This window comes from Helicoverpa armigera, chromosome 24 (genome assembly GCF_030705265.1).
Source record: "Helicoverpa armigera isolate CAAS_96S chromosome 24, ASM3070526v1, whole genome shotgun sequence".
In the NCBI taxonomy this organism is placed as follows: Eukaryota; Metazoa; Arthropoda; class Insecta; order Lepidoptera; family Noctuidae; genus Helicoverpa; species Helicoverpa armigera.
Window position 1 is genome coordinate 2,547,256 of NC_087143.1, and position 27,378 is coordinate 2,574,633.

Consider the following 27,378-nt stretch of genomic DNA (forward strand, 5'->3'; position numbering starts at 1 on the left):
ATTATATATATATTTCGTCTTTTTTGTCGCCACTCTGGCTGCATACTTTCCGCGGGGAAAATTTTCGATAAAGTGGGGGAAAAGTACTAGGCGCTCATACTTTGGCAAGAGATCTCCGTACGTTGCTGTAGGTCAGGGACTGGGGGACGAATCGGGAACCGTATTTAAATAAAATAATAATTTTCGAGCAGGATAGCATAAGCGTAGAGGGTTCGTTGTATAGAATTCTACAACTAGAGCTCATTTCAAGGTTCTAGTTGTAGTAGAATATAGTAGTACGTACTGGGATAACATAACCTTTTGGAAGTTTAATACTGTGAGATTTATAGTTTACCTGTTGTTAAATCATTTGTTCTGTCAAGGTTATCGTAACATTGTTCAGTACATAACGCAAAATCGGGCATCATAATAATTTCAGTTATTTACTTCACACTCGGAACTTGCATCTCTCTAAGTATTTTTTTAATCAAAATTAATTAATAAACTCGCTGTCAATTATTTGTATTAATTTTATGTTTAAGTTTTGGATTTTCATCATTACGACGAAGCCAAAAAATATAAAAGGCAACCACCGACCGTAGCGATTGGGATTTAATTAATCCGTGTGTGGGACACATGACTGAAAAAACATTGTAACCCAATCGGTTGAGTAACCCCTTCACCGCAAAAGTACTAGGACAGCATACTTACTTGTAGCCATACTCGAGATTGTCCCCGCATCCTCCCCACACCCAATCAGAGTGTAGGTTCCTAGGTCTTGCAGCCCGGCTGCAGCTACAACTAGACAGCCGACCATCTCGACAAGCCCTGGATACGGAGAGAGATACGCCGGCCGAAGTTATCGCGTGCGTGAAGGCGGTTTCCCGTGATGCTGAGAACAAATTGATTAAGTATTTTGAATTAAGAATATAATGTAGTCACATTTTATGACGTGCTGGTATTTAGATCGTGTTAAGGCTGAATCTGGGAATCTGGTGACATCATAAACATGGGAAAGGAAAGTTTCATCATGTGTGGTCGCGATGTTTCCCGTGGTAAAAGTAACCAATTATATTACAATTACAGAAAATAAATATAAACGTTACTTTGTGTTTTTTTACTGACACTTCTTTCACGTGGACAAGTGACAGTTATGTTCCTTGAAGTGACAAGATCCTTATCCTTGAACCTTCCTTCTTATGAATCTCCAAAAATCTGCACTGAACTGACTTTCTTTTAGACAAGTTAGGCTGATGAAAAACAAAAGAATATGCTACAAAACTAAACCAACCATCTAAACATTTGTCATCTCACAACACCCGATAACAAAAGTCCTGTCCAGCCTTCGACATCCCAATTCGGAGTCTAGAATTTTCTATCTAGAACACTAGGATGGTGGTACCTAAAAGTACCATTGTCACTATAAATCACTAACTTGTCCTAGTTGTCTTCTGGCCAAGATTTAGAGCTGTACAACGTGAATTTCAGCACTTGTTCACGGAATATCCGCGAATATAAATGTTCTTAGTTTGGAGATCGTTTAAATGAGAAAGAGTTTTAAATTGTATTTCGGAAGAGGTACTCTGGATTTTAAAACAGTGTTTTATCTTTGCTTTTAGTGATGGCTTAATCTTTTTCTTTTTAATAAAGATTAAAATGAAGTGAATTTGATGACTGGTTGGTATACCTAGGGCTTTTGCAACATGTCACTGAAATCTTTCTTTTATCTTCCAAAGTTGACTACATTAAAATTAATTCCCAAACGTATTATTAAAGCAAAGCAAAATCATATTTATAGGTACATTAAAACTTATATCACCGAACAATATAACAAAGAAATAACTATATATACTTCGAAAATAAATATCGTTCCCTGAAAATTATCTTTACGATATTTTTACTACATCCTACGTCCATTCTTTTCTTCTGTATTAAAGAGAATTTATATCTGTATTTATCTTGATACATAGACAAGTCTGTCGTTGTGTCCTTGGCATTATATTATCTGTGGAAACGAAATATTTCCGATATAAATGTGTATTGGAAATGTTTCTTTGTCGAAGAAAATGTATGTGCCTATTTTAGGAGCAAAATCCGAGAAAGTATTTTCTTTATTTATATCTGTCAAGAAGAAAGAGAAGAAAGAAGTTTGAATCAAGAAGGTTAGAATAAGTAAACTTTTTTTTCTGTCAATCCACTCAAGAATCGTCTTTTTATTTTTTTTACGCCTATTACGACTAAGAGCTAGCAGTGTGCGGGAGATCTGAACCTGTGAAAATTCCGGATAAAATTCAAAAATTTCTACTCACCAATCAAAGTTAAGGGTCCAAAGACAGTGGCATCCCCAGTCACAGTGCAATTCCACCTTCTTCCTTTAAACTGGTACTGGCATTCATTAATACCCTGCTTGACCCCCAAACTGACGATAGGCATATGATCCTTATGACGTCGACAGACTCTTCGCTGGCCAGGAGTCAGACCATGGAGTTTGGCACATACTCGGGACTTTTCCGTGAATAGGTCTGGCTGGTTGGACCATTTCTCGAATTCTAGGAGGCCCATGTTGCTGCAACAAAGAGGTTTGAGGTTTTAATGTTGTTTTGTAGTTGTTGAATTTTTGTTTTGAGATGAGTTTGCTAAATAAAAATATACATGACGCTGTCTTGAATGCAAAGTTAAGCTAATTTTCGTTGATTTGACTTTGAAAAGTTAGTCAGTAGTTTTAATATTTTTCAAATTGTTTCTTTTGATAGAATTGTCTTTACAATAAAAATACATCGGTAGGGTTTCTTGGAGCCCATCTTAAAATCACTGAGGTATTTGTGTTTCGTCCGTACGTGTCTTAAACCTAGATTTATTATCTAACAGTGGTACCTTATCTTCTTACCATCTTATCGTTTAATTAGAATAATATAACTTATGTGATATTCTTACATCCCGGTAGGTAAGGAGCTACATTATTTACATACTAAGCATAACATTTTTACGTGAGCAGAGTAAAAATTCCTTAAACAACGTATACGGTAAATTAAAAGAGCAAATATAACTTATGCAAATCTCTAAAAAATATAAATGGCCTGAATAAACAATTCAGGATTCCTGTTTTTCTAAGCTATTGTCCCCAATTAGCTACTAACGTCTTATTAATCTGGTAATTAATCAGCCGTGTTGAATCTCCATTTAAAATTATAAAGCAAACAAATAAGTTACGTATAGAAATCGCAGCCGTATTACCTAATGCGTGTAATAAACGCAAAAGTAGTTCAGTTTATCTGGCTATCACGATAAGACGGCTGAGATGATTTAAATAGTTTATACTGTCTAATATAGAGCCACATTGAAAACTGGGAAAAGAACTAGTATATCATCCTCCGAGCCTTTTTCCCAACTATGTTAGGGTCGTCTTCCAGTCTAACTGGATTCAGCTGAGTACCAGTGTTTTAAAAAAAAAAATCTGAAAAGAACTAGTACATATGAATAGTTATTGTAACAGCCAGCACTTTTTATCTGAACGGGATCTTGGGGAGTACCTACATAATTTGTAGTTCCACAGGGCTCAGCTCTTCTAATCTATCTATATCTGTATTTATTTATTTTATACAACATGCAACTTAATTAACGCACATCCTGAAATTAGTTTGTTCAGAATCGTTTACTGAATCGATTTATATCATTTTTAATATAGGTAATTTTTTATCCCAAAAATAATTAAAACTACGGAAATTATTGTCATATTAACCCTGTACAGTCAAAACAAATTCAAATAGACCGTAACTCAAAGTAATAAGACTTCGTGTATTGTCGGCTTTTTCCGTAGTTTCGTTATGTTGTATCGAGTCGAGCGGCACGCGGTGCGATATTTGCGTGCGTTGTAGTATGACCAAAAGGTTCTCCAAGAATTTATAACTAATTTTGTAAATAACTATGCATTTACATGTTAAATTAAAAATTCAGTGTATGTATTATGATTATAACATAATATTCTAATTAGGGTGTTTGAGGGTGTGCGTTAATTACGTTACATGTTGTATATCTATATTTGTAGTTATAGTAGGCACTTATGACATGTTATATACACACATGTGTGTAACACGATTTTCCATCACAATGAGAGGAAAACACGACAACGTGAATTCTTATCAGTAAACACACTAAACGTCACATATTTTGTTATATATGTCCATCATTATCTTATGTTATCTATATTAAATTATAAAGCGGAAGAGTTTGTTTGTTTCCTTGAACGGGCTAATCTTGATTTAAAAAATATTTCAGTTTTAGATGATGATAATGATGTCTTCTTAGCCGACTAACGGCTGCGGCGGCTGTTCTCATGTAAGGCGATTAGCCAACTGCGCAGGACATATTATAGTGCACAAGATTTGCGCTGACACAGGTGCACTCACTATTCCTTCACTCTCATAGCCCTACGGGACGGCAATCCGACACCACCGGAGAGAGATCAGGCACAGAACTGACATTTACGTGCTCTCCGATACACGAATGCAGTCTGTGTTAGGTAGCCCATTTATAGGTGATAGGCTACTTTTTATCCGGGTTCATGGAGAAGTTCCCAGCGGACGCGGATGAAACCACTGGCAGAAGCTAGTCATGTATGTAACTTCAGTTATTATAACATGTGATTCATCAAAGTATGAAATACAGCGTGATTAATAGTCATATGAGTACTTTCGTCATTGTTTCTTGGTATCTTTAACAATTAATGTAAATAGTGATGCCTATTTGTGTTGTGTTGGTCTAGTGGTTGTAAACGTGATTCCGTTAACGGGGTCTTATATTTTGACTTCTGGATTTGGGTGAAATAACTTTTAATATTATTGTTATTTCATTTTGAAGATGCCTTCTTACGGGGCATTAAGTTGTCGTCCCTATCGATGTCAAAAATAAACTCATGAACCAGAAATTAGGAAAAGGAAAATCATAGGACATCCCAAAATTAAAGTCAAACCAATGGGCTGCGGGATCGTTCGCGCGGGTTACCGCGGGTCTGGTACATAAAGGGCTCAAGAAGGAACATGGTGGGTTTTAGTCAGTATGAGTCTGACACTCTCTCACGCCGTTCCCACAAGAAAGGGTCATGTGATTATTACCCAAACAAAAAAATAACCTATATTTATTAAAAGTGTGACGAATGTTATCATGCAAACAGGCCTTCCTTTCATCAGAGAAAAGTATGCAAGACATAATCTTCAGGGTTTCCATACAAATAAAGAGTAATACCGCTTGACAGTTGATGTCAAGATAAGCGCCATGTTAGTCTTTTAATTACAAAATGTGCCCTAAATAAATAACTGTATGTATGTACTTCTGCAGAGAGAGCAAATAAACCAGATAGGTATCTTGATAGTAAGTTAAATGCTACATTTATTTATCTCAAATATGCATAATGATGCATCTAGTAATTTGTTCAAATATTATTGGGAATTTTCACACGTCACCAATTTGAATGTATTTTTCTCAGCTCTTCTTCTCGCCTCGTTAGTCTTCACCTGCCGAGCCTCTTCCCAACTATGTTGGGGCCAGCTTCCAGTCTAACCGTATGCAGCAAAGTACCAGTGCTTTACAAGGAGCGACTGCCCATCTGACCTCCTTAACCCAGTTGACTGCTAAAGATATTCAATAGCAGCCGGGATCTAGTTTACGAAACACAGAAATTTTAGATTCAAATAATAGAATAATAGCGTGCAGGTCTATCGCACTGCTATGGGACAATAACAGAAAGAGATTAGGCGCAGGACCGACATTTACATAAGTATATGCTCTCCGATGGACGGGTGTATCAGTCACCAACTTCTGGGTTGCGGACATTGCAATTTTTATCTGACTCGGAAATGAAAACCCACAGCGGGAGGGGTCATTTTATGATTTTTGCCATCGGAAAAAAAAGATCCCCAGCACAGCATTCGCACTGTGACTATTGGACCAACGAAGATGAAGACTATAGAAGCTCATCATCTTCTCCATCATCTCCCGAGCCTTTTCCCAACTATGTTGGGGTCGACTTCCAGTCTAACCGGATGCAGCTGAGTACCAGTGTGCCACAAGGAGCGACTGTCTATCTGTCCTCCTCAATCCAGTTACCCGGGCGAACCGATACCCCTTGGTTAGACTAGTGTCAGACTTACTGGCTTCTGACTACCCGTAACGACTGCCAAGGATGTTCAGTACAAGATGTTTCATTGGCATTTGTTTACTAAAGTAGGCCTATTGTACTATCATGTTTTAATGAATATTATGGCAAGCTTAAGGATAATGTTATGACGTTGAAGAAACCAGATTCCTTTATTGTTATTACCTTTATAGTTAAGGGAATTTGATAGTTTATTCAAAGGTCCATTTTGTTTTGGAGGAAAATGCCGAAGATTTTTTATTCTATTGTTTCAATGTAAAATAGTTTCTAGAAAATGAATGTAATATAACAAACAAATGAGTAATAGTGTTGTTTGCATTTTTGAGTGGTTTTCAAAAATACGGGAGTGAAACCCAAACCGCTTTTTATAGAAAGTCCTAGAATTTTATATGATGTCTAAGAAAAGTTTAATTAGGTAGGTACTTTGCTAACATTTAATCATCAAATGACCCCTCCCGCTGTGGGTTAGCAGCGCGTGAGAGAGAGTCAGACTCCTAGTGACTTAAACCAACGTCATGTTCCTTTTTAAGTCTTTTATGTACCAGGGCCGCTGTAACTCTTCCGAACTATAACGCAGCTCCGGGAGGCTTCGGTCCTGGTGGGCTCCACTGGGATACTTTGCTGATATCAGGCTACAACTGTACTAACTTTTTATGTGTACCTATTCAAGTCAAACCTCTTTCTAATTAAGTACAATAAAAATAATGAGTAGCAATAAAAGAAAGAAAAATACATTTTATTATTAATGTGCACTTTAATAATAATAATTTACAGGATTATAGTAATAGTTAACAATTATAGTTAATACTGATCAGTTATTAATTTAATAAAATAAAAATATTACATTCCTTGCCTCATTTCCCGCGTAAAAATCGACTAGTAAAAACACTTTTGTGCGCTAGAATTTATAATTTTTTTACAGCTTTAAAATATTCTAATATGTAAATATAACACCAAAATATACATTTACAGTTAAAATCACGTTTTTTTAAAATAAATCACTAAATTTTTACAAGTTTCAAGACGAACACTTAATCTTTAAAAAAAGAATATAAGAAGTGAACCTCTATGAATTAAACCTTTTTAAAAAATAAAACAACGACGTCACACTTCGTTCCAGATTCAAAAATTTAAACGTATCTTCCATAGATGGTGACCGTGAAGTTTAGACCACTCCCTCTCTGGCTCTTCAACTTGATTTTCACGAACCTTTGGCCCACACCTCCGGCAGAAATGCTTGGGTAGCCACCAGTCCCATCACGGTCATTATCCTTGATGTAAATAGCTTTGATATACGCGTAGTTCTTCTGCCCCTGTTCAGGGTACTCAAGGATGCTCTGTCTGACAATGAAAGGGAAGCCATATCTGACTTCGTCGGCTTTGTAGACGATGACGTCACCGTATTGTGCCTGGCCGATGACCAGGTCGTGGCTTTGGGAGCAAGCTGCCCCGATGAGGCAAAGGAGTATGGCGATACTTGACGTTCTCATTTTGTTCGTTCGTTTAGCACTGAAGTGATAATTAGTTGGAGTTCTTTTATATAGATCTGGATGGTGTTATGTGAGATAGAAACATTCGTAGGTAAAGATTTATGTTCGGGATTTTTTGCAGTTAATCAAAGAATTTATTGTTAATGGATGGATTTACTTTTTAAGTGGGTAATTCAGAATGCTTGTTTGTCTTATTGTTTGAACCGGTTATAGTTTTAGCATTTTTTGTGTCTCTTGGACACCGATGAATCAGTTAATGTGAAGTTGAAATAACCGATCCATATTGCGCAATCCTTATCTGTGTGAGAGGAAGCCTGTGCCCAGCAGTGGGACTATAGAAAACCTGATGATGGTGGAAAGTAGAAAAGTAGAAATATGTGGTTACAGTCTACTACGCCGTTTTTAAGTGAGACAAAAATTCTGTATTTATATTATTATAAATTCTTGGTTCTCTTTCACATAACACAGTTTTTAAAACAAACTGTGTTTTGTGATAGAGCCTGTATCGATCACAGTAGACAAGTCTTATGACGCGGGTTTGCTCAATGTCACGACACAAACACATGTGTTTATTGTTACAACAACACTTTCCGCTGTTCCGAGAAAATCTATTATTAATAGGCTCTTTCATCTAATGTTGCAAATAAATCTGAATAGATAGGTACTTACTTTTTTATGACAAATCATGTAATGATTCAATCCCGCTGTGGGTTAGCAGCGTGAGGGTATGTCAGACTCTTATTGACTAAAACCCATCACGTTCCTTCTGAAGCCCTTTATGTACCAGAGCCGCGGTAACTCTTTCGAACTATTTCGCAGCCCTGTATAGGTAGTACTTACTTTTTTATGGGAAATCGTCAAATGACTCAATCCCGCTGTGGGTTAGCAGCGTGAGGGAGTGTCAGACTCTTACTGATTAAAACCCATGATGTTCCTTCTGAAGCCCTTTATGTACCAGGGCCGCGGTAACTCTTTCGAACAATCCCGCAGCCCCGGCAGGCTTTGGCCCTGGTGGGTCCCACTGGACCGATTTGAAAAACTATATCAGTGTTAGATAGATGATTCATAGAGGAATGCAATACAAAGTATGCAAGAAGTAGTTCCCACGGGTGCGGGTGAAATCACTCCGGAATTTTAAATAGGTATTTCCATTCATAGAAAACATTGCATTATACTTTCGCAAGAGCATAATATTATTGTTACCGCGAAAAAACTATGAATGGTGTTATTCTAGAAAATTTTGAATCAAATTCCTTTAACTTTAGTCAGTAATTTAGACTAAAAGCTAAAGGTTTTCTGTGTTTGCTGGAATGCGCTAATCTCAGGAACCACTGGACTGATTTGAAAAACTTAATTCGGTGTTATAAGGACCGTCGTCACGGGTAGTCAGAAGCCAGTAGGTAAGTCTGACACCAGTCTAACCAAGGGGTATCGGGTTGCCCGGGTAACTGGGTTGAGGAGGTCAGATAGGCAGTCGTTCCTTATAAAACACTGGTATTCAGCTGAATCCGGTTAGACTGGAAGCCGACCCCAACGGACGGATGATGATGAAGTACTACAGTTATATTCGGTGTTATTGGTGCTGGGGAGTTTGTTCCACCACTTCTTCCCAAAAAACACATAGGAATGTTGAAACTCGGGCGTGGGGGACTCTCTTTTGTAAATTTGGCCTTGAAAACGTGCTGAATAAATGGCTTTTTATCTTTATCTTTTAAAAAAATCCTCACAAGTAAATCTACTTTCCCACATTTTGGTTTCGAAAATATAAATTGTGTAAGGTCGTTGTGTTTAACTATTATAGAGGTCATTATTGTGTACGTGTAAGATTACTCAGAGGTAAACTTGAGATGTCTTTGAACGTGAGAAGGTAATGGCAATTTCCTTCCTCTGGTAAATTAGGTGATAGGGTTTTTCCTTTTGTGAATAAAGTTTCTGTAGTGTCTTTAGTTTTCTGTAGTAGTAGTAGTAAATGATAAAATCTTAGAGTAAATAGATTGATATCACCTCGTGTAACTGTGAATACTTTGAGGAGGTACTCTTATGGGGTGGGTGCTAATTGTTTCGCGTGGATTTTGCCTGAGTCCCGAGGGAATTACTTCCCGTACCCGAATAAAATATAACATATGGCAACATTTAAACAACGTAAATTTCAATTTTTTTAAAATCCGTCGGCGTCCGGCCATAGATTACCCCGATATTGTCATCAACTTTACCTCTTCCCATATTAGTAACTATGGATGAGCACTGGGCATGTTATAAGATCAGTCTAAGACCCTAGACGTTCTCTCGGCCAACTCATAAAACCAATGATGCTCTTATGTAATTCAATAAGAGGAAAAACTACAACATTTCCTTTAACAAACAGGGACTTTACTTTCAATGAATAATTCAGGGAAAATGATAAAACAAAACAAACTCATTTTGAGAAGGTCTACATACAGCCAAGATTGCTCACAAATCTGACGTAAGTTCTCAAAGGAGGTGATACATAATACTTACCTATTTCCTTAAAACAATGGAGTGCGATGCTGATTTGTTTTTACGATGATTGGCGCGAAACTGCAGCTAATAAAGTTAACTAATTGAGTAATTGAGGTGAGGTAAACAATAGGTAAATACTGCAAATGAGTAATTGTGTAAGATGGATTATCTTTAATCATATAATTTATTATTGTTTAGTAACATACGCATAGGAACATGAATCACACTAATATCTGTTCTGTTACAGCCTTTTATCGTCCCGCTTCTGGGCTCAGACCTCCTCTCACACGGAAAAGGTACCTATTAATCACCACGCTTGTTGGTGATTTCAGAATTTATTGTCCAGGTTTCCTCAAGATGTTTTCCTTCACCTTTTTATCAGCCATTGGTATCGAAGATATACTAAGAAAGTACATACAAACTTAGAAAAGTTGCATTGGTACTTGCCTGACCTGGAAACGAATCCACACCCTCATACTCGAGAGGTTGGTTCTTTACCCACTAGGCTACCACGACTTATACACACTAATATCACAGAGATGAAATTTTTTGATGTGTCTCTGTTTCTATTTGTTTCTTCTTCAAGTGCAAATGGTTAAACTCCTGTCAAACTGTAAAATTATTGGCGAACAATGATGATTGAACATTAGAATTTCGCCATATGTGCATATTTTGCGTACCTACTAAGACTATGAGAGTGATTGATGCTTTTTAATATCCTTTAATTAATCATGATTAGAAAAAGTAAATATTTTCATATTTTCAGTTTTTACATGTTTGGAGTTCAGAGCGATTACTAAATTGTTAACAGGAAGAACGTAGATAGATTGCTAGAGCTAACAGTAAATCTATAACAAAAGGCGTCTATCAGTAAATTGTTTTATTTAATTTAGTAAATTAGCTAACGATTTAAAATAGAAAAATAACAAAAAATACACCTTAAAAAACACAACCAATTTAATCAATAAATAATCACAAATCCATATCATTCACTTAATGCTTCCTCGCGTATTGCGTGTCAGCTCCAAAATAATGTGAATCTTTGTAATACCCTTGATTAGGGTTGTCCGAAAACACTTCGATCTCGAACTTATATCCGCGAAGAATTGCCGGGCTTTTCAATGTGATCGTCACACTTTTCATTCCAACGCCACCACTCACGATAGAAGCCTTACCATCCTTGTTCTCTCTTAAATCTGTTATGTATATCGCATCAATAACTTCATTGTGTGGTGCGTTAATAATAATATCGTCTGTTCTCGTCCATAGCGCTGGATTTGCTTCTTTGATCTCGCTGTAAATCTTCTTTGATCGGTAAGTTGTGTGACCGATTCGGATATCGTTCGATTCCGCCAAACTTAGGTACAGCACTAGCACGGTCAATAATTTGAAATACATTTTCGACTGTTTTGCTTCAACTGTAGTTTACAAATGAAGTGTTTGGAGTTTACAACGTTTATATAGAAGGTGTAAATGGGTATATTCAGTGAGATCATGAGTCTACTATTGGTCAATTGGCAGTTAGGTGTCAATGAGTCAATAGATGAACGAATATGGATGTTCATGTGGATTTATATCAAGGTACTAGGAAATATGAATACAAGTACACACATAAGGGTTTGTTCATAGGAGATGACGTATGAAGAAGTTCGGAAAAATCATGGAGAAGGCATGCAGGTCACCTCTAACAGCGGCTAAGATGGTTCGGTGCACTTATGCGTAAGTTATATTAGTTATATATTATAGTGTCTTTATCTTTATAGACAGCCAAAGGATTTACCACTTACTAGCTGTTTTGGGCATTACAGCCCGATAAAATATAGCCTACATATGTTACTCGAGGATAGTGTAGATTCCCAACAGTGAAAGGGTTTTTACAATCAGTCCAGTAGTTTCGGTGCCTCTAGGGTACGAACCAAATAACTCTCTATTATATTAGTATAGATACTTAGATACTACTAGAGTAGGTACATAGGTCATACTTAACTGTTTATTTGAGTAAGAAATCCAATGATGACCGAACCGAATGATCGTGAAAATACCGCGCTGTGAACTTCTCTTTACAACACCTACGTTAAAAACATTTATACGCTAATAAACAATTTTATGTATTTACATAATCATCCATTGTTATATTTGTTGTGCAGTAGTCACATCTTCCATTCAAAGAATTGGTACTTATTACTAACGTTACGGAGAACGATCATACAAGATTAATTATCAAGTTTATATTACGCTTGTCACTTAGATTTATTGATCAACTCTGACTCAAGGGTATTTCTCAATTTTTCAGTGTAATGTGTTTTTAGGGTTCCGTACAAAAAGTGTAAAACGGGACCGATTTTCGCTCCTCCGTCCGTCCGTCCGTCTGTCACCAGGCTGTATCTAATGAACCGTGATAGTTAGAGAGCTGTTTTCACAGATGATGTATTTTTGAAGCCGCTATAACAACAAATACTGAAAAGTAGAATTAAATAAATAATTTGGGGGGCTCGCATACAACAAACGTGTTTTGTTGTCCGTTTTATAAATCGGTACGGAACCCTTCGGCCTTCGTGCGCGAGTCCGACTCGCACTTGGCCGGTTTTAGCTATATTGATCTAGTAGTTGTACCTACTACAGAACACTGATTTTCAGCTGTATCCGATTAAGACTGGAAGCCGACCCCAACATAGTTGGGAAAAGGCTAGGCTAATGATGATCTAGTCGTCTGTAAAGATTTTTGTGAGTGTTTACGAATGCTTCTCAGTAGCAACTTCTAGTTAGCTATTGCATGTCAGGTACCGTCAGGCGTTTTCGAAATAACTCTGTCTAGTAGTGGCTGCTTAGATCATTTCTCCTGCAGCTACTCTATACGAAGAAGGAGGCCACGATGGGTAGCAGGGAAGATGCCTCGTTGTCTGTGGTGTGGCACACGTACTGGATGTCCTATCCTCGCATCCACCGACCTCTTTGCGGAGGCTTATGTGGATCTTTGCGGAATGCCAAATCAGAATAAACCAAACATACAAATTACAAAGTAAGTTTGGAATCATTGGATTTACTTACACCTTTTTCATATAAAATAAGAGCTATATTGCGAGATTTTGATGTGTGAAATAATTTGGTATTTTATTCGTATCAGCGTACATACCTAATACTTAGGTGCGTACATAAAAATAGCATTCGACTTTTTTGCCTGTGGCATTGACAATAACAAATACAGCCTTCACCTTGAACTGTTTCCTTATGATTCATACTTACTTCTAGATTGAAATAACTTCACATATTTATTCGAACAAAAAAACATTTAAACGAAATCACTAGGTTTGACTTAAAATCTGACACAAACATACTCTTATCGAAACTAGGTATAACAACAACGATTTGATATGAGGTCAATATAGGTTATGTAGAAAGAAACAGCGATATACATATCAACATGGGTAAAGATTAACACATTATAATGAAGTTAAACTGATTAACGTTATATGTTACTTAATTGAAGAAACAAAACTTGAAATAAAAGTACTTTTTTTTAAGTCATGAAAGCTCGTATTTCAAGAAAACATTATGAGAGTAAGATTATCGCCGGTGATGTATCACTATCACACTTCATTGAAATCTCAAAGGGCTGCAGCGGGTTAGCTTCTACCAAGATCTTATCCCAAAGATTCGAGACACAGTCTAATATACGAAAGAGAAAATAAAACAAAACACATACGAAAAACCAAATAACTTTAATTACCAAGAGAGACAAATCGACACGACACAACTAATGAGTATTACGAAAAAAGCACACACTTTACGCAAATATTTCTATCAAATACTTGAGTCCGGATCCACGTTCACTTTTTAGTTTTATATTCACAAAACCAAAGCCCAGTCCTCCTCTAGTTATGGAAGCCTCGGCCTTCCCGTCGTGTAGATCCTTGATAGCTATGCCTTTAATCTTCTGGTCACCTGCTGGGTACTCGAAGTATACCTCTTCTTCTCTCTTGATCAGAGGTATGGCAGTAGACTCAATCATTTTGTCATAGACCTTGCGAACGAGACCTGTTTGGTCATACACATGGCCAACGTATACACTACTGCTTTGAACTAAAGCTAGTAAAGTCACCACGAGGATAAATTCTTTAAGCATTTTTGCTAACTTTGTTTATAGTACTGGTCTGACTGAGTTGTGAGAAGGTACTGTCATTGTTAACCAGTGTGTGAACGAGACGGATTGATATGCAAGAATGAAAGGTCAAGCGGCTAGTAATTTAGCTCAGCGTTAAGATTATGCTTACATGGAGTTAACTGGTTACTTTGGATTAATAGTTTTGCTTGGTTGTTGCATCACGATATTTCTTATTAATTAACACTTATGTACAGGTTTTTTAATTAAAAAATTAAATTAGGTTATTTTATCTTCAAGTCTTCACCCGTAGATTTCTATTTGGAAGTTAAAACCGGATCCTCGTTCGCTCTTCAGCTTAATATTTGCAAAGCCAAATCCAATGCCTCCTTGAGTTATAGAAGGTTCGGCTAGAGCGTTATCCATGTCCTTTATAGCTATACCTTTGATTTTATCACCATTGCTCAGTTCGAAGTTAACGAATTTCTCTCTTTTTAAAAACGGTATAGAGTTCGCTGACACGACCGTTTCATAGACTTTTCTCGTACCATTCTGTTCCCAAGTTTGACCAACGATGACGGACTTAGCGCACACTGTCGAAATGACGGCACATAGTAGTAATATCTTAAACATGTTTGTAAGTAGGTACGTCTGGTCCCGTGGGCGAATGGTTACTGAATGATATTTAGTGCAAAGGTCAATTGTTCTTGTTTTAAGAACGTGTTTACATGAGGAAATAATGATGTTTAGACTTATTTTGTTTTGCGAGGGCTTCATTGAAATTGTTCGAGCTTTAGTTGTAAATAAATGTTGTAAGATATGATACAATCAAAAGTGATTCATTGGCTTCACTTGTGATGTATAATGAAATATTGTAAATAGCAAAAACAGTCTCTAGGCTCAAAATTCAGTTACAATCAATAAACTATAACTATAATCAATATACTTTAGTAAAAATGCGAAATATAATAGCTTTAGAAAATCTAGAGTGGCCTTAATATTTACTATCACCATCAAAAAACAATGTTTCAATAATTTTATTGCTTCCATGTAACACTTTCCTAAAATTGTTTAAAGCACATGAGCGAACGTTCGTCCACAAGGCATCTGAGGTCAGAATATCATATCACCAGTCTTTAAAAAACACTCGAAAACCAACCTTATGCCATTGCAATAAGGGCTACACTTTCGGTAATTCCCAAATTAAATTAATATTTTGATAAGCAGGGGAGTAAATAAGTGAGCTCCATACATTTATCTGTGTAATCATTTCTGGGAATTGGTTGGATCTCTTTATTATTGTGTGTTAATACATATTGTGATAAATAGGTTATTTATTTACATTTATTTACGGCGTGCTTTAGAAACGAGTCGCCATAGCAGACCAGTGATTAAGCTAGTAGGTAAATGTTGAACAATTTTCCTGTTAACATTACATTTTTACTCTAGATTCTTAGGTCGAGATGTTGGTGATTGATACACCCGAGCATCGGAAAGCACGTTAATGTCGGTCCTGCGCCTGATCTCTCTCCGGTCCTGTCGGATTGCCGTTCCATCGGGCTATGAGAGTGAAGGAATAGTGAGTGCACCTGTGTCCAAGCAAATGCTTGAGCACTATAAAATGTCAGTCTGCAGATTATCTCAAAGAGAACAACGACTGTGTGTGACCAACAAGTGACATTGAATCGGATAATTAAAAAATATAAGGCACTTAAATCCCAGTATACTTGGGAAAAGGCCACCCAATTGATATAATGGTGACTATATCTTCAATGGAAAGCATTGCACCTCGAAAATCAACAGTTAGAGTAACTAAGATATCTAACAAGTCAACAACAGCAACCACAAAACAAGCGAATATGTGCCTTCCCGTCTCAACATTAAGGTTTAATTTCCACAAATTAATTAGCGAAATGGATTCCGTACATTTGTAGTAGGAACGGCATACAGACAAGTCAAATGTTTGTGCACTATTTCATATTAATTACTCGTTTGCTGAGATTTTAACTAAATTAATTATTGTTACTCTGTTTTCTAAGTAGTGTAAAGTCAAAGCCGGATTGACCAAATTATAAGGTTGAGCCACGCTCAGCGCGGTCGTTCCGTAGATGGGTGACCACATAGTCGTACCAAGTTCTTTCGTGTTCCCGACGGCATGATAAATAGGTACGGTAGTCAGAAGACAGAAAGTCGGACAATCAGTCTTACCACGGGGTAGCTATCGGCTTCCCCGGATAACTAACTTCAGGTTTAATAAACAGTTACTGACTCTGGATGCAGGTCGCCTCCAACAGGTAACTTGTGGAGATCTAAGGGGGAGGCCTATGTTCAGCAGTGGACGTCCTATGGCTGAGATGATGATGATGATGATGAAACAGTTACTCCGTGAAAAACACTGGTATCTGCATCCGACCCCAACATAGGGAAGGGCTAGGTAGATGATGAACCAGCGTGGCAATGAGGCAATGTGGCCAGCCAGGATGGGTTCTTCGATTCGTAGTTTAAAGTTTTATCACTGTGACTCACGCCCAAATGACAATTGAAATGAGTTCTGATTACTTTTAAACATGATTGACTCAATTGGTCTCGTACTTATATTGACAAATTACATGAATATGCTTAAAAACATTTACAATTTATAGTAAGCAAGCATTATTAATTAATGATAACAATCATACTCTCGTAAATAATATTCTTTTAATGCGTTTCATATTTAATTTGTAATTACCTGGAAAGGTTCGTCCCATTAATTAATATCCAATATCATTTGTAATAAATAATTTATTGCTTTCGTTTGGATTCAATATTATGTGTAATTGTTTATCGGATTCATATTATTACGGTTTCAGAGAAGCTGGTCGTTATTAATTCTGGGTAGTTATAGATCATATTATCATTGCCTAGTATCATAGTAATAAAGAAATACCAGTATGTTTTTTCTCACAAATAAAACATCTCTTCTTAGCCTGGACTGCCCCATAGCTGGGAAAAGGACACCCGATTTCATCTTTAAACCTTTCGATCCAGCGAACGTTCCCATCCAACCAATTATTGTAGGCGTTCAGGTTGTCCCGTCCCGATCTCTTCCGGAGTCTATCTCAACAGTCTACAGTGGTCATTTTACGGCAAATGTGTTATTTATTACATTTTTCAGCTATTCCAGTACAAACACCCCGATTTGATCGACCTCTCTTTTGTTAATCATCTTAATGTAACTGCTTCATTCTGTCGCCTGGTAAATAAAATTTTAATAAAACAAAAAAAAACAGTCATCATTTATTAAAACATCAACAAATCGAAGTCCTATATAGCGTAGACTTCCACAAGAAACTTATAACCATGACTTCTTTGACTTTCCAAATGGATCGTCACATTATGCTGTCCAATACCACCAGACTTGACGTAGCTTAATCCTTTACCTTCCAAATCGCTGACACTTATAGCTTCAATGATTTCATTGTCAACTCCTGTCACGGTAAAATCTTCATCCCTCACAATGAAAGGTATAGCGTATTTGCTATGAGTTTCATGGTAAATCAGATGGGCACCAAATGTATTTCCTACGAAGAAGTTACCACGAGCCTGAGCAGATACCAGGGCAGCAGCAAATATAAGAAGTGCAGTGATGAGGAGTTTCGACGCCATCTTGGATTGGTGTGATGAACGTGTGTTTGAGATGGCTTTATAAAGGGTTGCTAATGTGTTCCGTTGTGGTTTGTTTATCTCAGGCTAATTCATAAAGTCAGGTTTAGGTAATTTTATTTCGATTATTGTGGTTTTGATACTGGTCAAAAATAAAAGAATATATCAATTTAAAAACTTTAGAACGATTCTATTAAAACTTATAGGCCCTTCTAGCTAGATAGAAAGGTATGTCAGCCATTTCGTTGACACAAGGCATTCAATATTAACAGTTAATACCAAAACTTAATTACAATAATAAAACTATTGTCTTTCACCGGATATTACCAAAACGTGAGGAGTCACAAAATACTCCCATATTTTATGGAGCTGATAAAACAAAGCGTTATAAAACGTCGTAAGTACCATAAAGTATGCATTATCACCTACCATAAATCCATAGAGGTACGGACCATAAGTTACCACATCTTGAAGGAGGCGTGATTATAATGGGCTATAATAATGTTTAAGTAGCTCTAATGAGGGCTCTAAGAGATCAAAAGGGTATATCGGTACCGTTTTTTTGTGGGGACAACCGGTTTCGAGAAGGTTCTATTAATTATTCCTACAGAGGTTATGTATGAGCTCGTTTATTGTGGCCCATAAACTTGAGATATTTGAAGGCTTTATCGATGATTTTGTTTAGTGAGACGTTGAAATGTTGCTGTGGAGATATCGATGAATAGACTATAGACCTCTTGTGCTATTGGAAGTTGTATCTCCAAAACGTTTTACTGTTGGGTCTTGTGTATAAAAATAAAAGGTTCGTTTGTAGAAAAACTTTCATCTCATTTCTTCATTACAGAAAAGCGACTATCGATTTGATTGATCTCTGCAGGTCGTGTGTAATTGTCAAGATTTGTCAACATCAAGATCAAGATCGTATCGAAAAGAACTACTTTATAAACTAGCAAGTCTTTACTTATACACAGAAACGGTATTCGGATTCATGCCTACACTAATTTTATATACTTTGTTCGCTCAGAACACTCAAATCTCAGGAACTACTGCTCCGATTTGTAAAATTCTTTCAGTGTTAGATAGCCCATAAATCGAGGTAGGTAGACTTTTATTCTTGTGCGAACGCGGATGAAACCACTGGTTTAAACTAGCTGTTTATAAGCTGCGAAGAACGCCAATCTAATCTTAATGATATACGCTATACTTATCACAGTAAACTGCTGACTACTCGTTAATACATTCGCGAGAGACGATAACACACCGATCACGGCCACTTATCACCCAAATATCGCTCTTATCACTAAATATTATTTTAATTACATTTCTAATCGGAGCTAATTAATCGTAGCTTTAACGGAACATGCTTGCCGTTTCAGTTTCTTATAAGTCACGTTATGAATGGAAACATAAGAATTTTATTACTATGTGTGTCTATAGTCTGTGGACCGTTTGACAGTGAAGCTAGTGTTTATATTAAACCTGAAGTTGAGAAGTACGCGAGTGAGAGACCAGTGAACCTCTTTGGTGATGACCTTCAGCATAGACAAGTGGCCCCTACTTTGTATCAAACTGTCAACAAGTATTATTGTTCCTTGGACTCCATTTTGGAAGGTGAGTGATGGAATTATTAATTTTATTAGTTTGAGTATGAGGCCAACTTACACAGGTTTTGTATTTTAAATGAATAAGAATAATATAAAATTAAAAAAAAATGGTACATTACGAGTAGCTTAACCTTTTTTGAGGACTTAATTTGTGCGGATATTCACTTGTTTTAGTTAGAAATTTTAATACATGTAAACCTATGTGTAATTTATATTCAATTTTTCTTTAGATATTTATAAACAGAACTGAAATAAATAATTGTTTTGTTTTCCACCCGAACCAGAAGTAATTAAGCAACATATCTTCCTCATGCTATTTTATCTATTACGCTATATTTAGTGCCGCAAAATAATCTTTTTTCACTGGAATTAAAACACAGAATATTTTATAATACTTCAAAATCCACGGACAAGAATGCATGAGTTTTCCCTACACTATCGAAGTGGTGACTGAATGTAGTAAAATAATGATCCATAATGCTTATGACTTATCTATTTGGAGGATTATGTAGTCTATAAACATTGATAAATGATTATTTATGTAGCCAAAGATAGGTTATTATGTATGACGTAACAAATAAGATTTTTATGTCAGTTTACGCCCTGTTAAAAACCTCATCTGCCTAGCCTTTTCCCAACTATGGTCGGCGTCCAGTATAACTAGATGCAGCTGAGTACCAGTGTTTTACAAGAAGCGTCTGCCTATCTGACCTCCTCAACCCATTAACCTGGGTAACCCAATACCCCCTAAGCAAGACTGGTTGTCGGATTTACTGGCTTCTGAATTTTCGTAACGATGGCTAAAGATGTTCAATCACAGCCGGGACCTACTGAATAAAGTGCCCTCCGAAACACAGGGTACCTATTTCTTATGTCCATATTATTTCTTATGCCATTTTATACTGTAAGATAAATAAGTAGATAGATTATTCCAAAATTTTAATGATAGTAGAATGTTTAGCACAGTTAAACTGAAATACTGAGGGATTGTGTGAGGTTTCGTCAGAGGTATGGAAAAAAATACATGCTGTGTCAAACCGAAATAGAATAGACAAAAGCAGGATGATGGTGATGATGACAGATTGCGTACAAAATTAAGTCCTTCTCTTCTTTGTTATAGATGATTCATCATCAAATGAGTTCCCTGGCTTTGATCGAAAAGAATCTTTTAGTAAGTTGACCCCTACCTACTGGATCTTTACTTTCCAGGGATGTGTAAATTATTCAACTAATTTCGCACCCCGGGAATCATCATCCTGTGTTATTTTAATAAAATAATGTTAAACATACCTATACGTAATTGTGCTCTTTTGCACGTGTATAAATTATATACCTAAACGTTTTATATGAATTACTCTATCAACTGGGGAAAACCACATGAAAATTCATTCATTAGTTTTAAGTGTACGCGAATTGGCGGAAGCGACCGAGGTTTTCCCTTCATATCGGTAATAAGATTAATTTTACAATCAAAACATTGTAGATTATGGCGTCTGTGAGGATGTGTATTATTTATTACTAGAATGTGTCTAGTTTCAGACTGTAAAATTCATCCTTAATAGTCAACTCTAAGAGAGCCTGTTTCATCTAATGCCATTGAAATAGATAGGCTATAGATGTGGTTCGGGTATAATAGGGCCGTGTCGGTATGTACGATGTGATGTGTAAAAGTCCTTATGACAAATTAAAGAAAAACCTACGCATAGTAGGTACGCATTTTTGTAACCCTTTTGCATTTACAATGGCAATGAGACACGGAAAGAAAACTCCTAAACTCATATGAAAGACTTTTAGGACTTTAGGAAAAATTTTCTAAACAGCAATTTAGACTTTGAGATCAAATATTGCAATCAGTTGTCAAAATATAAAGCTTTGTATTAAAAGTCAATCAATCATAGATTATCTAGTAGATAGGGCTTATGAGTAATAATCTCACCATGACAGTAACTTCACTTATCGAAGCTGATGCATCGAGAACCCTGTATTTTGGACTGCGTAGTTTCTGTATTTTGGACTGCGTTTTCGCGCGATAATTTTATATATGTGTTTAAATTTTTTGTAACATAATTAAGTTTTGCAACTGGTTTTGCCCACGTACCTTGGAAACTTCGCATATCCGGTTAAGAATAAGCCAATGGCTGCAAACTCGATAAATGGGCTAGAACTGAAAACTTCTCGATATTAAATTAGCGCGCTCAACCAAATTCTTCATAGATTTTGATTGTTTAAATGGCTCCATTACCATGAGTCGGATATATTTTTGTCGCATAAATGTATAAGTATCACTCCCTGAAACCATACTTAGGTACAATAGCCTCAACATTGTACATGAGGTCTGAGAAAGCGTATTTCTTAATCTCGTTTCCCATAATATATTACTAAAACGCAACTTTGTTAACTAAAATTTATTTACTTACAGGCAGTCATCTAATACTGTTTGGGACGAACGGCTGGGAGTTTCCCGTGCAAGATGTGAACCTTACACTCAGATACCCACCGAATAATAATGTGGTAAATATCTGTTTACTTACCTAATACTCTTTCATATATTTACTTGCCTATTAAGTAGGGTTGTAGGAGGGAAGGGCGAATGACCATGAAGTTATGTATGATCTGTGTGTCTCTTAAAAATTAAATGAGTTCGCCCCTCTGAAATTTGCCATAAATGACACTTCAAGCGTAGATAAATAGCATCAGATTTAGGCTATAGTGAAGTTACTTACTAGAAGCAAAGTTATATGACAAGATTTGTATTCGATATGACAAAATTTTAGGGCTAAATAAAACTTCTTTTTTGCTATTTTGTTCAGGCGAACGATTCCCTCGAGAACAAGATGCAAGATGAGGTGAGTTATATATTAATATTAATTATTTCTTAATATACTTTCTTTACGATTCTTTGCGATCCTCGTTTTCCTTTCTTTTCAGATAGTTTTACCAAACGAGGATGAAGACTACCTCGTGACGGGTTTCAAAGTAATCATTTACATAGACGGCGAAAGTAGCCAGGGATATATTGTTGATGGAGGCGTTTTACAGGTTTGTTTACATATCATAAATATACCAAAATTATATAAAATAGCCTTCAATTACTACAGTTTCGCGGAAACGATTGCTAGCGCCTGCAGAAAAGCGCATGCTTCTATAACGCAATAAGTAATATTGCGAATCGTTTTTCATCAGGCGCTTACGTGATTTTGTGATAATAAAATGAAGACATTTTATCTAAACTCAGCTCAATATAATCATGTCGAATTAAAATAAATGAAAAGTCAGCAACAACGTTTTTGTTAAAGAAGATTTTTTCTCGTTGGGCTTTTCAGAAATGATACTTTAAAAGTTTTTTTTTAAACTCTTTTCAGGAATCAATAACACTATCTTTCGTGAGCAGTCGGGTATCCACACTGATGTACGAGTTCTGGCTGTACGGAGCCAGGAAGGATACTCCTGGTGTTGCTGAATTAAACTCCTCATATCGGCTGTGTTACTGAACCGTTTTATTTACCAATGAAAATATACCTACATTGATTTTTTTATACATGAACTAATAAGATGTTTTTCTTGTGTGCTGAAAGTTAGTCGTCCAGTATTGAAACGCCACTTAATTTTAACGACTGCTGAAAACATCAGTCTGCGACAAAAATATTTTATAACTTGTCCCATGTGATATATATCTACCGATTGAACTATTGTGTCTACATCGCGGACAGTGAAGTGGTTAGGAAGGACTTGAAATCAAGTAACGTTTGAGTAGTTCGCCAAGTCAAAGTTTTCTCAAATCCATGTGACGAGATCGGCAATGGAATTCTAAATACGCCTGTTATCAATGTAGGACCAGTAAATAAAGCATGATAGCTTAATATCTCAAGCACAAGATTCTAAGCTAACAAACCATTTAATATTGGACTGGTTAGGAAAGCCATTTTGGCTAACCCAGTAATCAAACACAGGACTCCTTTCAAAATAGAAGCCATTTCCGACCACTAGACCAACAAGACCGTTTATTCCTTACAGCTTATTACAACTACAGGTAAATCAAATAAGTAATCCGAGCCCCAAAGATGTATAATTCACAGAAGCACCCTTATTTGAAAGACCCTCTCGTATGTCCAATTGGAGTCGTCAGGGCGTCACACGAGTATAAAGCAAAGGTTTATTGTAGCTGTAACGCCACCTGAGACACGTCTAGACTTGCTATAAAACTTATCTACGTACATAAACTATGAAGTCTTGTTTTTGTATTCGTAAAATGCTTTTTTAGCAATATAATGGTGGAAAGGTGTAATCCCTAGCGATGTTTGAAAGTTTTCGTTTGGATTGAAAGTTAAATTCCAGGTTCTAATAAAAAAGTTATAGGTAGGCATCCTTAAAATACATATAGAGACTTAGGTTTCCTTTGGCTTTGAGTGTAGTAAACGGTGTGCAAAGGATTCAAGACAGGATAGAAAACAACATTGAATATTTATCTATTTCGTTTGGCAGATGATAGAATTTATGTAGTGAGATTTGAGAGCCAGCAGAAGAAAATTTCTTCGTTTATAGAACGGAACAAAGGGTTGCCCTTAAAATACAAGGGGCCAGTTCAGTAAGCGCTATTCTCACAAACTGCTAACATTTTTGATCAGCCCTTCTCAAATCCCAGTTACCATAGCCATCCATCTACACTACAACTTCAAAAACCTTTATACTCACAACCAGCTCCCATTACTCCAAGGATATGTCCTGGTGACATTCCTCTCCTCCGCCAGGATCCACACCAGTGCAGCCAGCAGCACCAGGAATCGGAACACGCCGAACGACGCCATCTTGTTTCAAAGATGGCCGCGCGTCACATGATAACTGTCACTTTATGCATATTTATTGTTTTTTGTGTTTAGGCGATAATGTTTATTTTGTTTACATTGGGTTTGATATCCTATTAAAAGAAAGTGTTAACCCTATTAAACTAAATAAAGCTAAAAAAAGAGAGACTACCTCCAAGAAGCCAGCAAAGTTTACAATATAATTTTCTCTAAGAAAAGTTTGTGGGAAAATATGCTTTTGAGCAGAGACCTCGAACAAGCAATAATATGATGCCATTAATTAGCTTTTAGCTGAAAAGTGGACTAATTAAAGTCATAATAAATAGGCCATTTAATAGGTAAATAATCAAGGTTTGCCATAAATATCCAAAACTTTGGATCCATAGAACTTTCCTAAAATATAAAACAAAATTTTACAACAATTTGTTATCAAAGCAAGATTCCTAATGTCTCCAATACAGGTATTAGAAATCCACATCTATAGATACAAATCTAGTTTCGTTCGAGTGAGTATATTAAGCAGATAGGTTTATCCCAGTGGGTGGACATAGGCGGATAAGATAGGCTAGCCAGTCTGTTTGTTGTGCTGAATAGATTTGCATACGACACGATCATTTTGATGTTACCACGGTGCGTTTGGAATCAGAAGTAAGAGTAATGTGTATTGACAATAAGACAGTTTATATGTATAAGAAATGATTAAAACCCCTCGCAGATTGCAAATCGTCCGGAGAGTGGGCCCATGGATCGCAGGTCAAACAGTAGGCAAAAGCTAGTTTTCCATCGAACCTAGGGACAGTAATATGATGAACAGGACTGATATGTGATCAGAGCAAACACTGACAGATGTTAGAAGACAGGACACAGGCCTCTTTTCATACAGAGAACGAATGCAATCAGGACGCTTGCTCACGGCATATTAGCGATTTCAGACTCCAAGACCAAGTTTCAAAAACGTTTTTTTTTGCCCCATAAAATTAAACACATTTTACTGAACCTTATTGTTTGAAAACTATAAAATTAAAGTCACTGGCCTTCTCAAGGTAATTTGATAAGTCACTAATTGGGCTTCTTTGTAAGTATTTTTTAATCGCATTTTCATAATGCTACAAAAACATGCATTGTTTATATGTTTTAATTTTTCAGTTGTTGTTTGATTTTTCAGTTGCAAAAGATTTTTCAGTTGCAAAAGCTTACACTTGTATTCCTGATGACTGTACAAAATATTTAAATATATCAAATAATACTACTAAAATTCTGCACATAAACATCCGAAGTATAAAAAAGAATTTTGACGAACTTATGACATTACTAACCCTAATTAAAATATCTTGCGATGTACTGATATTAACGGAGTGTTGGTTAAATAAAATTGCAAACCTTCCCGTGTTAGATGGCTATAACTCACACTACACAAAACAAAACAAAAATCAGAATGAAGGAGTTGTTTTGTACATAAAAAACAACATCCAATGCAACGTACAGGAACCACTTTTTAGCTATGGTAATTGTCTTACCTGTCAAATAAATAACAATTTAGCAATCGTAGCCATATATCGGTCGCCTTCATACAATACAAAACCCGAATTTGATGGTTTCCTGGATAGTTTGGATGCTGTGCTCTCGTCTCTAAATAAATCAAATAGTGTTTATCTTATTGGTGATGCTAATATAGATATCAAACCCTCTAATGCAGACGAGCGCTGCGCCAATTATCTAACACTTAATGCTACTCATGGCCTCTTACCCGGACACTACCTCCCGACTAGAATTAATAACTGTATTGACCACGTTATTTTAAAATCTTCAAAAATTACAAAAGTTCTTGTTCTAGAATCCCATATTACCGACCATCTTCCACTACTAGTAGAAATCCATGACACAGAATCATTAAGACGATCAGTTCCTGCCTTTAAAATCCCTAAGATCGATTTTCAGAATGCCATAAGAGACATAGAATGTCAAGATTTCTCTCAGGTGACTAACACGGACGACCCAAATACAGCCTCCATCAACCTTATTAGTACAGTCCAAACTATTGTAAAGAAACACACAAAATTAGTAAATATTCCCAAAAAAGAGAGAAACCTAAAACCGTGGATTACTCCAGGTTTGTTACGTTGCATACGTCATCGCGACAAACTTCACAAAAAAGCACGTAACTTACCCAATAATGATATCATAAAAATTTCCTATAAGCGATACCGGAATTATTGCAATAGACTTCTCAGAAAGCTTAAAACAGCACATGAAAAACTCGAATTGGATAAAGCAAAACTAAATACAAAAACACTGTGGAACAAAATAAAAGAAATTACAAACACTAAAAAGAAATGCGCGCCTCCCTTGCAACTATTAAATACCCACACTGACCCAAATATTGCAGCTAACAATGTATGTAAGTTCTTTGCCACTATAGGTACAGACCTAGCCTCAAAAATTTCCACCCCTTCACTGCCACGTCTCTCCATTAAACAGTCTTCATCTAATTCTTTTGTCATTCTCAAAGTCGATAACGCTGAGGTTGAGTCTACCATCATGAGCTTAAGACCCGATAGTGCCACAGGCTGGGATGGAATACCAGGTACTCTTTTAAAATTATGTAGGAAAACGCTAGCACCCTTAATAACGCATATAATAAATAGCTCAATAGCCAAAGGAATTTTCCCCGAACCATTCAAAAAAGCCCTAGTACATCCGATTTTCAAGCGCGGGAACAGAGACTGTGTGAATAATTATAGACCGATCTCGGTGCTCTCGGCGATTTCCAAGGTTATGGAGAGGTTGATAAACAGCCGACTACTAAATTTTCTAAATAAACACTTCATCATAGCGCCCAATCAGTATGGTTTTAAAAAAGGTATTTCTACAGAAGATGCAATTATCGACTTAACAGAACTCGTCTCAAGGAAGCTGGATGATCAAAGGAAATGCCTTACCATATTCTTGGACTTACAAAAAGCCTTCGACACGGTCTCTGTTCCTTTGCTTCTATCCAAACTGGAGGACATAGGCATACGTGGGAAAGCCCATGATTTATTTAAAAGTTACCTTTATAATAGAAAAATCAGTGCTAAGATAGACACCTACGTGAGTGACGAAGAAATCATCTCATACGGAGTTCCGCAGG

The 27,378-nt window shown here is 36.5% G+C and overlaps 3 protein-coding genes across 4 annotated transcripts in view; 1 reads left to right on the forward strand and 2 right to left on the reverse strand.

The window, feature by feature from the left end:
* LOC110378041 (protein Wnt-5b) overlaps positions 1-24,353 on the reverse strand; it is a 38,519-nt gene extending 14,166 nt beyond the window's left edge. Inside the window, exons 1-3 of the mRNA XM_064041057.1 lie at positions 24,139-24,353; positions 2,289-2,545; positions 691-871 (exon numbers count right to left, since the gene is read on the reverse strand). Coding sequence (XP_063897127.1) covers positions 691-871; positions 2,289-2,545; positions 24,139-24,251 — 551 coding nt within the window. The 5' untranslated portion in view covers positions 24,252-24,353. The remainder of the gene's footprint in view (positions 1-690; positions 872-2,288; positions 2,546-24,138) is intronic.
* Positions 6,852-14,464, reverse strand: LOC135118590 (uncharacterized). The gene is made up of 2 exons (XM_064041002.1): positions 13,890-14,464; positions 6,852-7,687 (listed from the first exon to the last, which is right to left on the reverse strand). Exons 1-2 carry the CDS (start codon positions 14,222-14,224, stop codon positions 7,261-7,263), a joined length of 762 nt encoding a protein of 253 aa, XP_063897072.1. The 5' UTR covers positions 14,225-14,464; the 3' UTR covers positions 6,852-7,260.
* On the forward strand, positions 19,084-22,990 carry LOC110382661 (uncharacterized). 2 transcript variants are annotated; one of them, XM_049850374.2, is made up of 6 exons: positions 19,084-19,453; positions 20,567-20,617; positions 21,866-21,957; positions 22,257-22,292; positions 22,375-22,485; positions 22,809-22,990. In XM_049850374.2, exons 1-6 carry the CDS (start codon positions 19,237-19,239, stop codon positions 22,935-22,937), a joined length of 636 nt encoding a protein of 211 aa, XP_049706331.2. In that variant the 5' UTR covers positions 19,084-19,236; the 3' UTR covers positions 22,938-22,990. The 2 variants fall into 2 exon arrangements, with proteins under 2 accessions (XP_049706331.2, XP_021199007.3); XM_021343332.3 differs by lacking the exon at positions 20,567-20,617 and having other exon boundaries at positions 19,088-19,453.
* Positions 24,354-27,378: the final 3,025 nt, after the last annotated feature.

Excerpts from the sequence above, each read along its gene's own strand:
- LOC135118590 (XM_064041002.1), bottom strand. The coding sequence starts at position 14,224 with ATGCTTAAAGAATTTATCCTCGTGGTGACTTTACTAGCTTTAGTTCAA. Across the intron at positions 7,688-13,889 it reads TATTTGATAGAAATATTTGC|ACACCATCCAGATCTATATA; the intron begins GTAAAGTGTGTG and ends CTATCTCACATA.
- LOC110382661 (XM_049850374.2), top strand. The coding sequence starts at position 19,237 with ATGAATGGAAACATAAGAATTTTATTACTATGTGTGTCTATAGTCTGT. Across the intron at positions 20,618-21,865 it reads TGATCGAAAAGAATCTTTTA|GCAGTCATCTAATACTGTTT; the intron begins GTAAGTTGACCC and ends ATTTACTTACAG. Across the intron at positions 22,293-22,374 it reads AGAACAAGATGCAAGATGAG|ATAGTTTTACCAAACGAGGA; the intron begins GTGAGTTATATA and ends CTTTCTTTTCAG.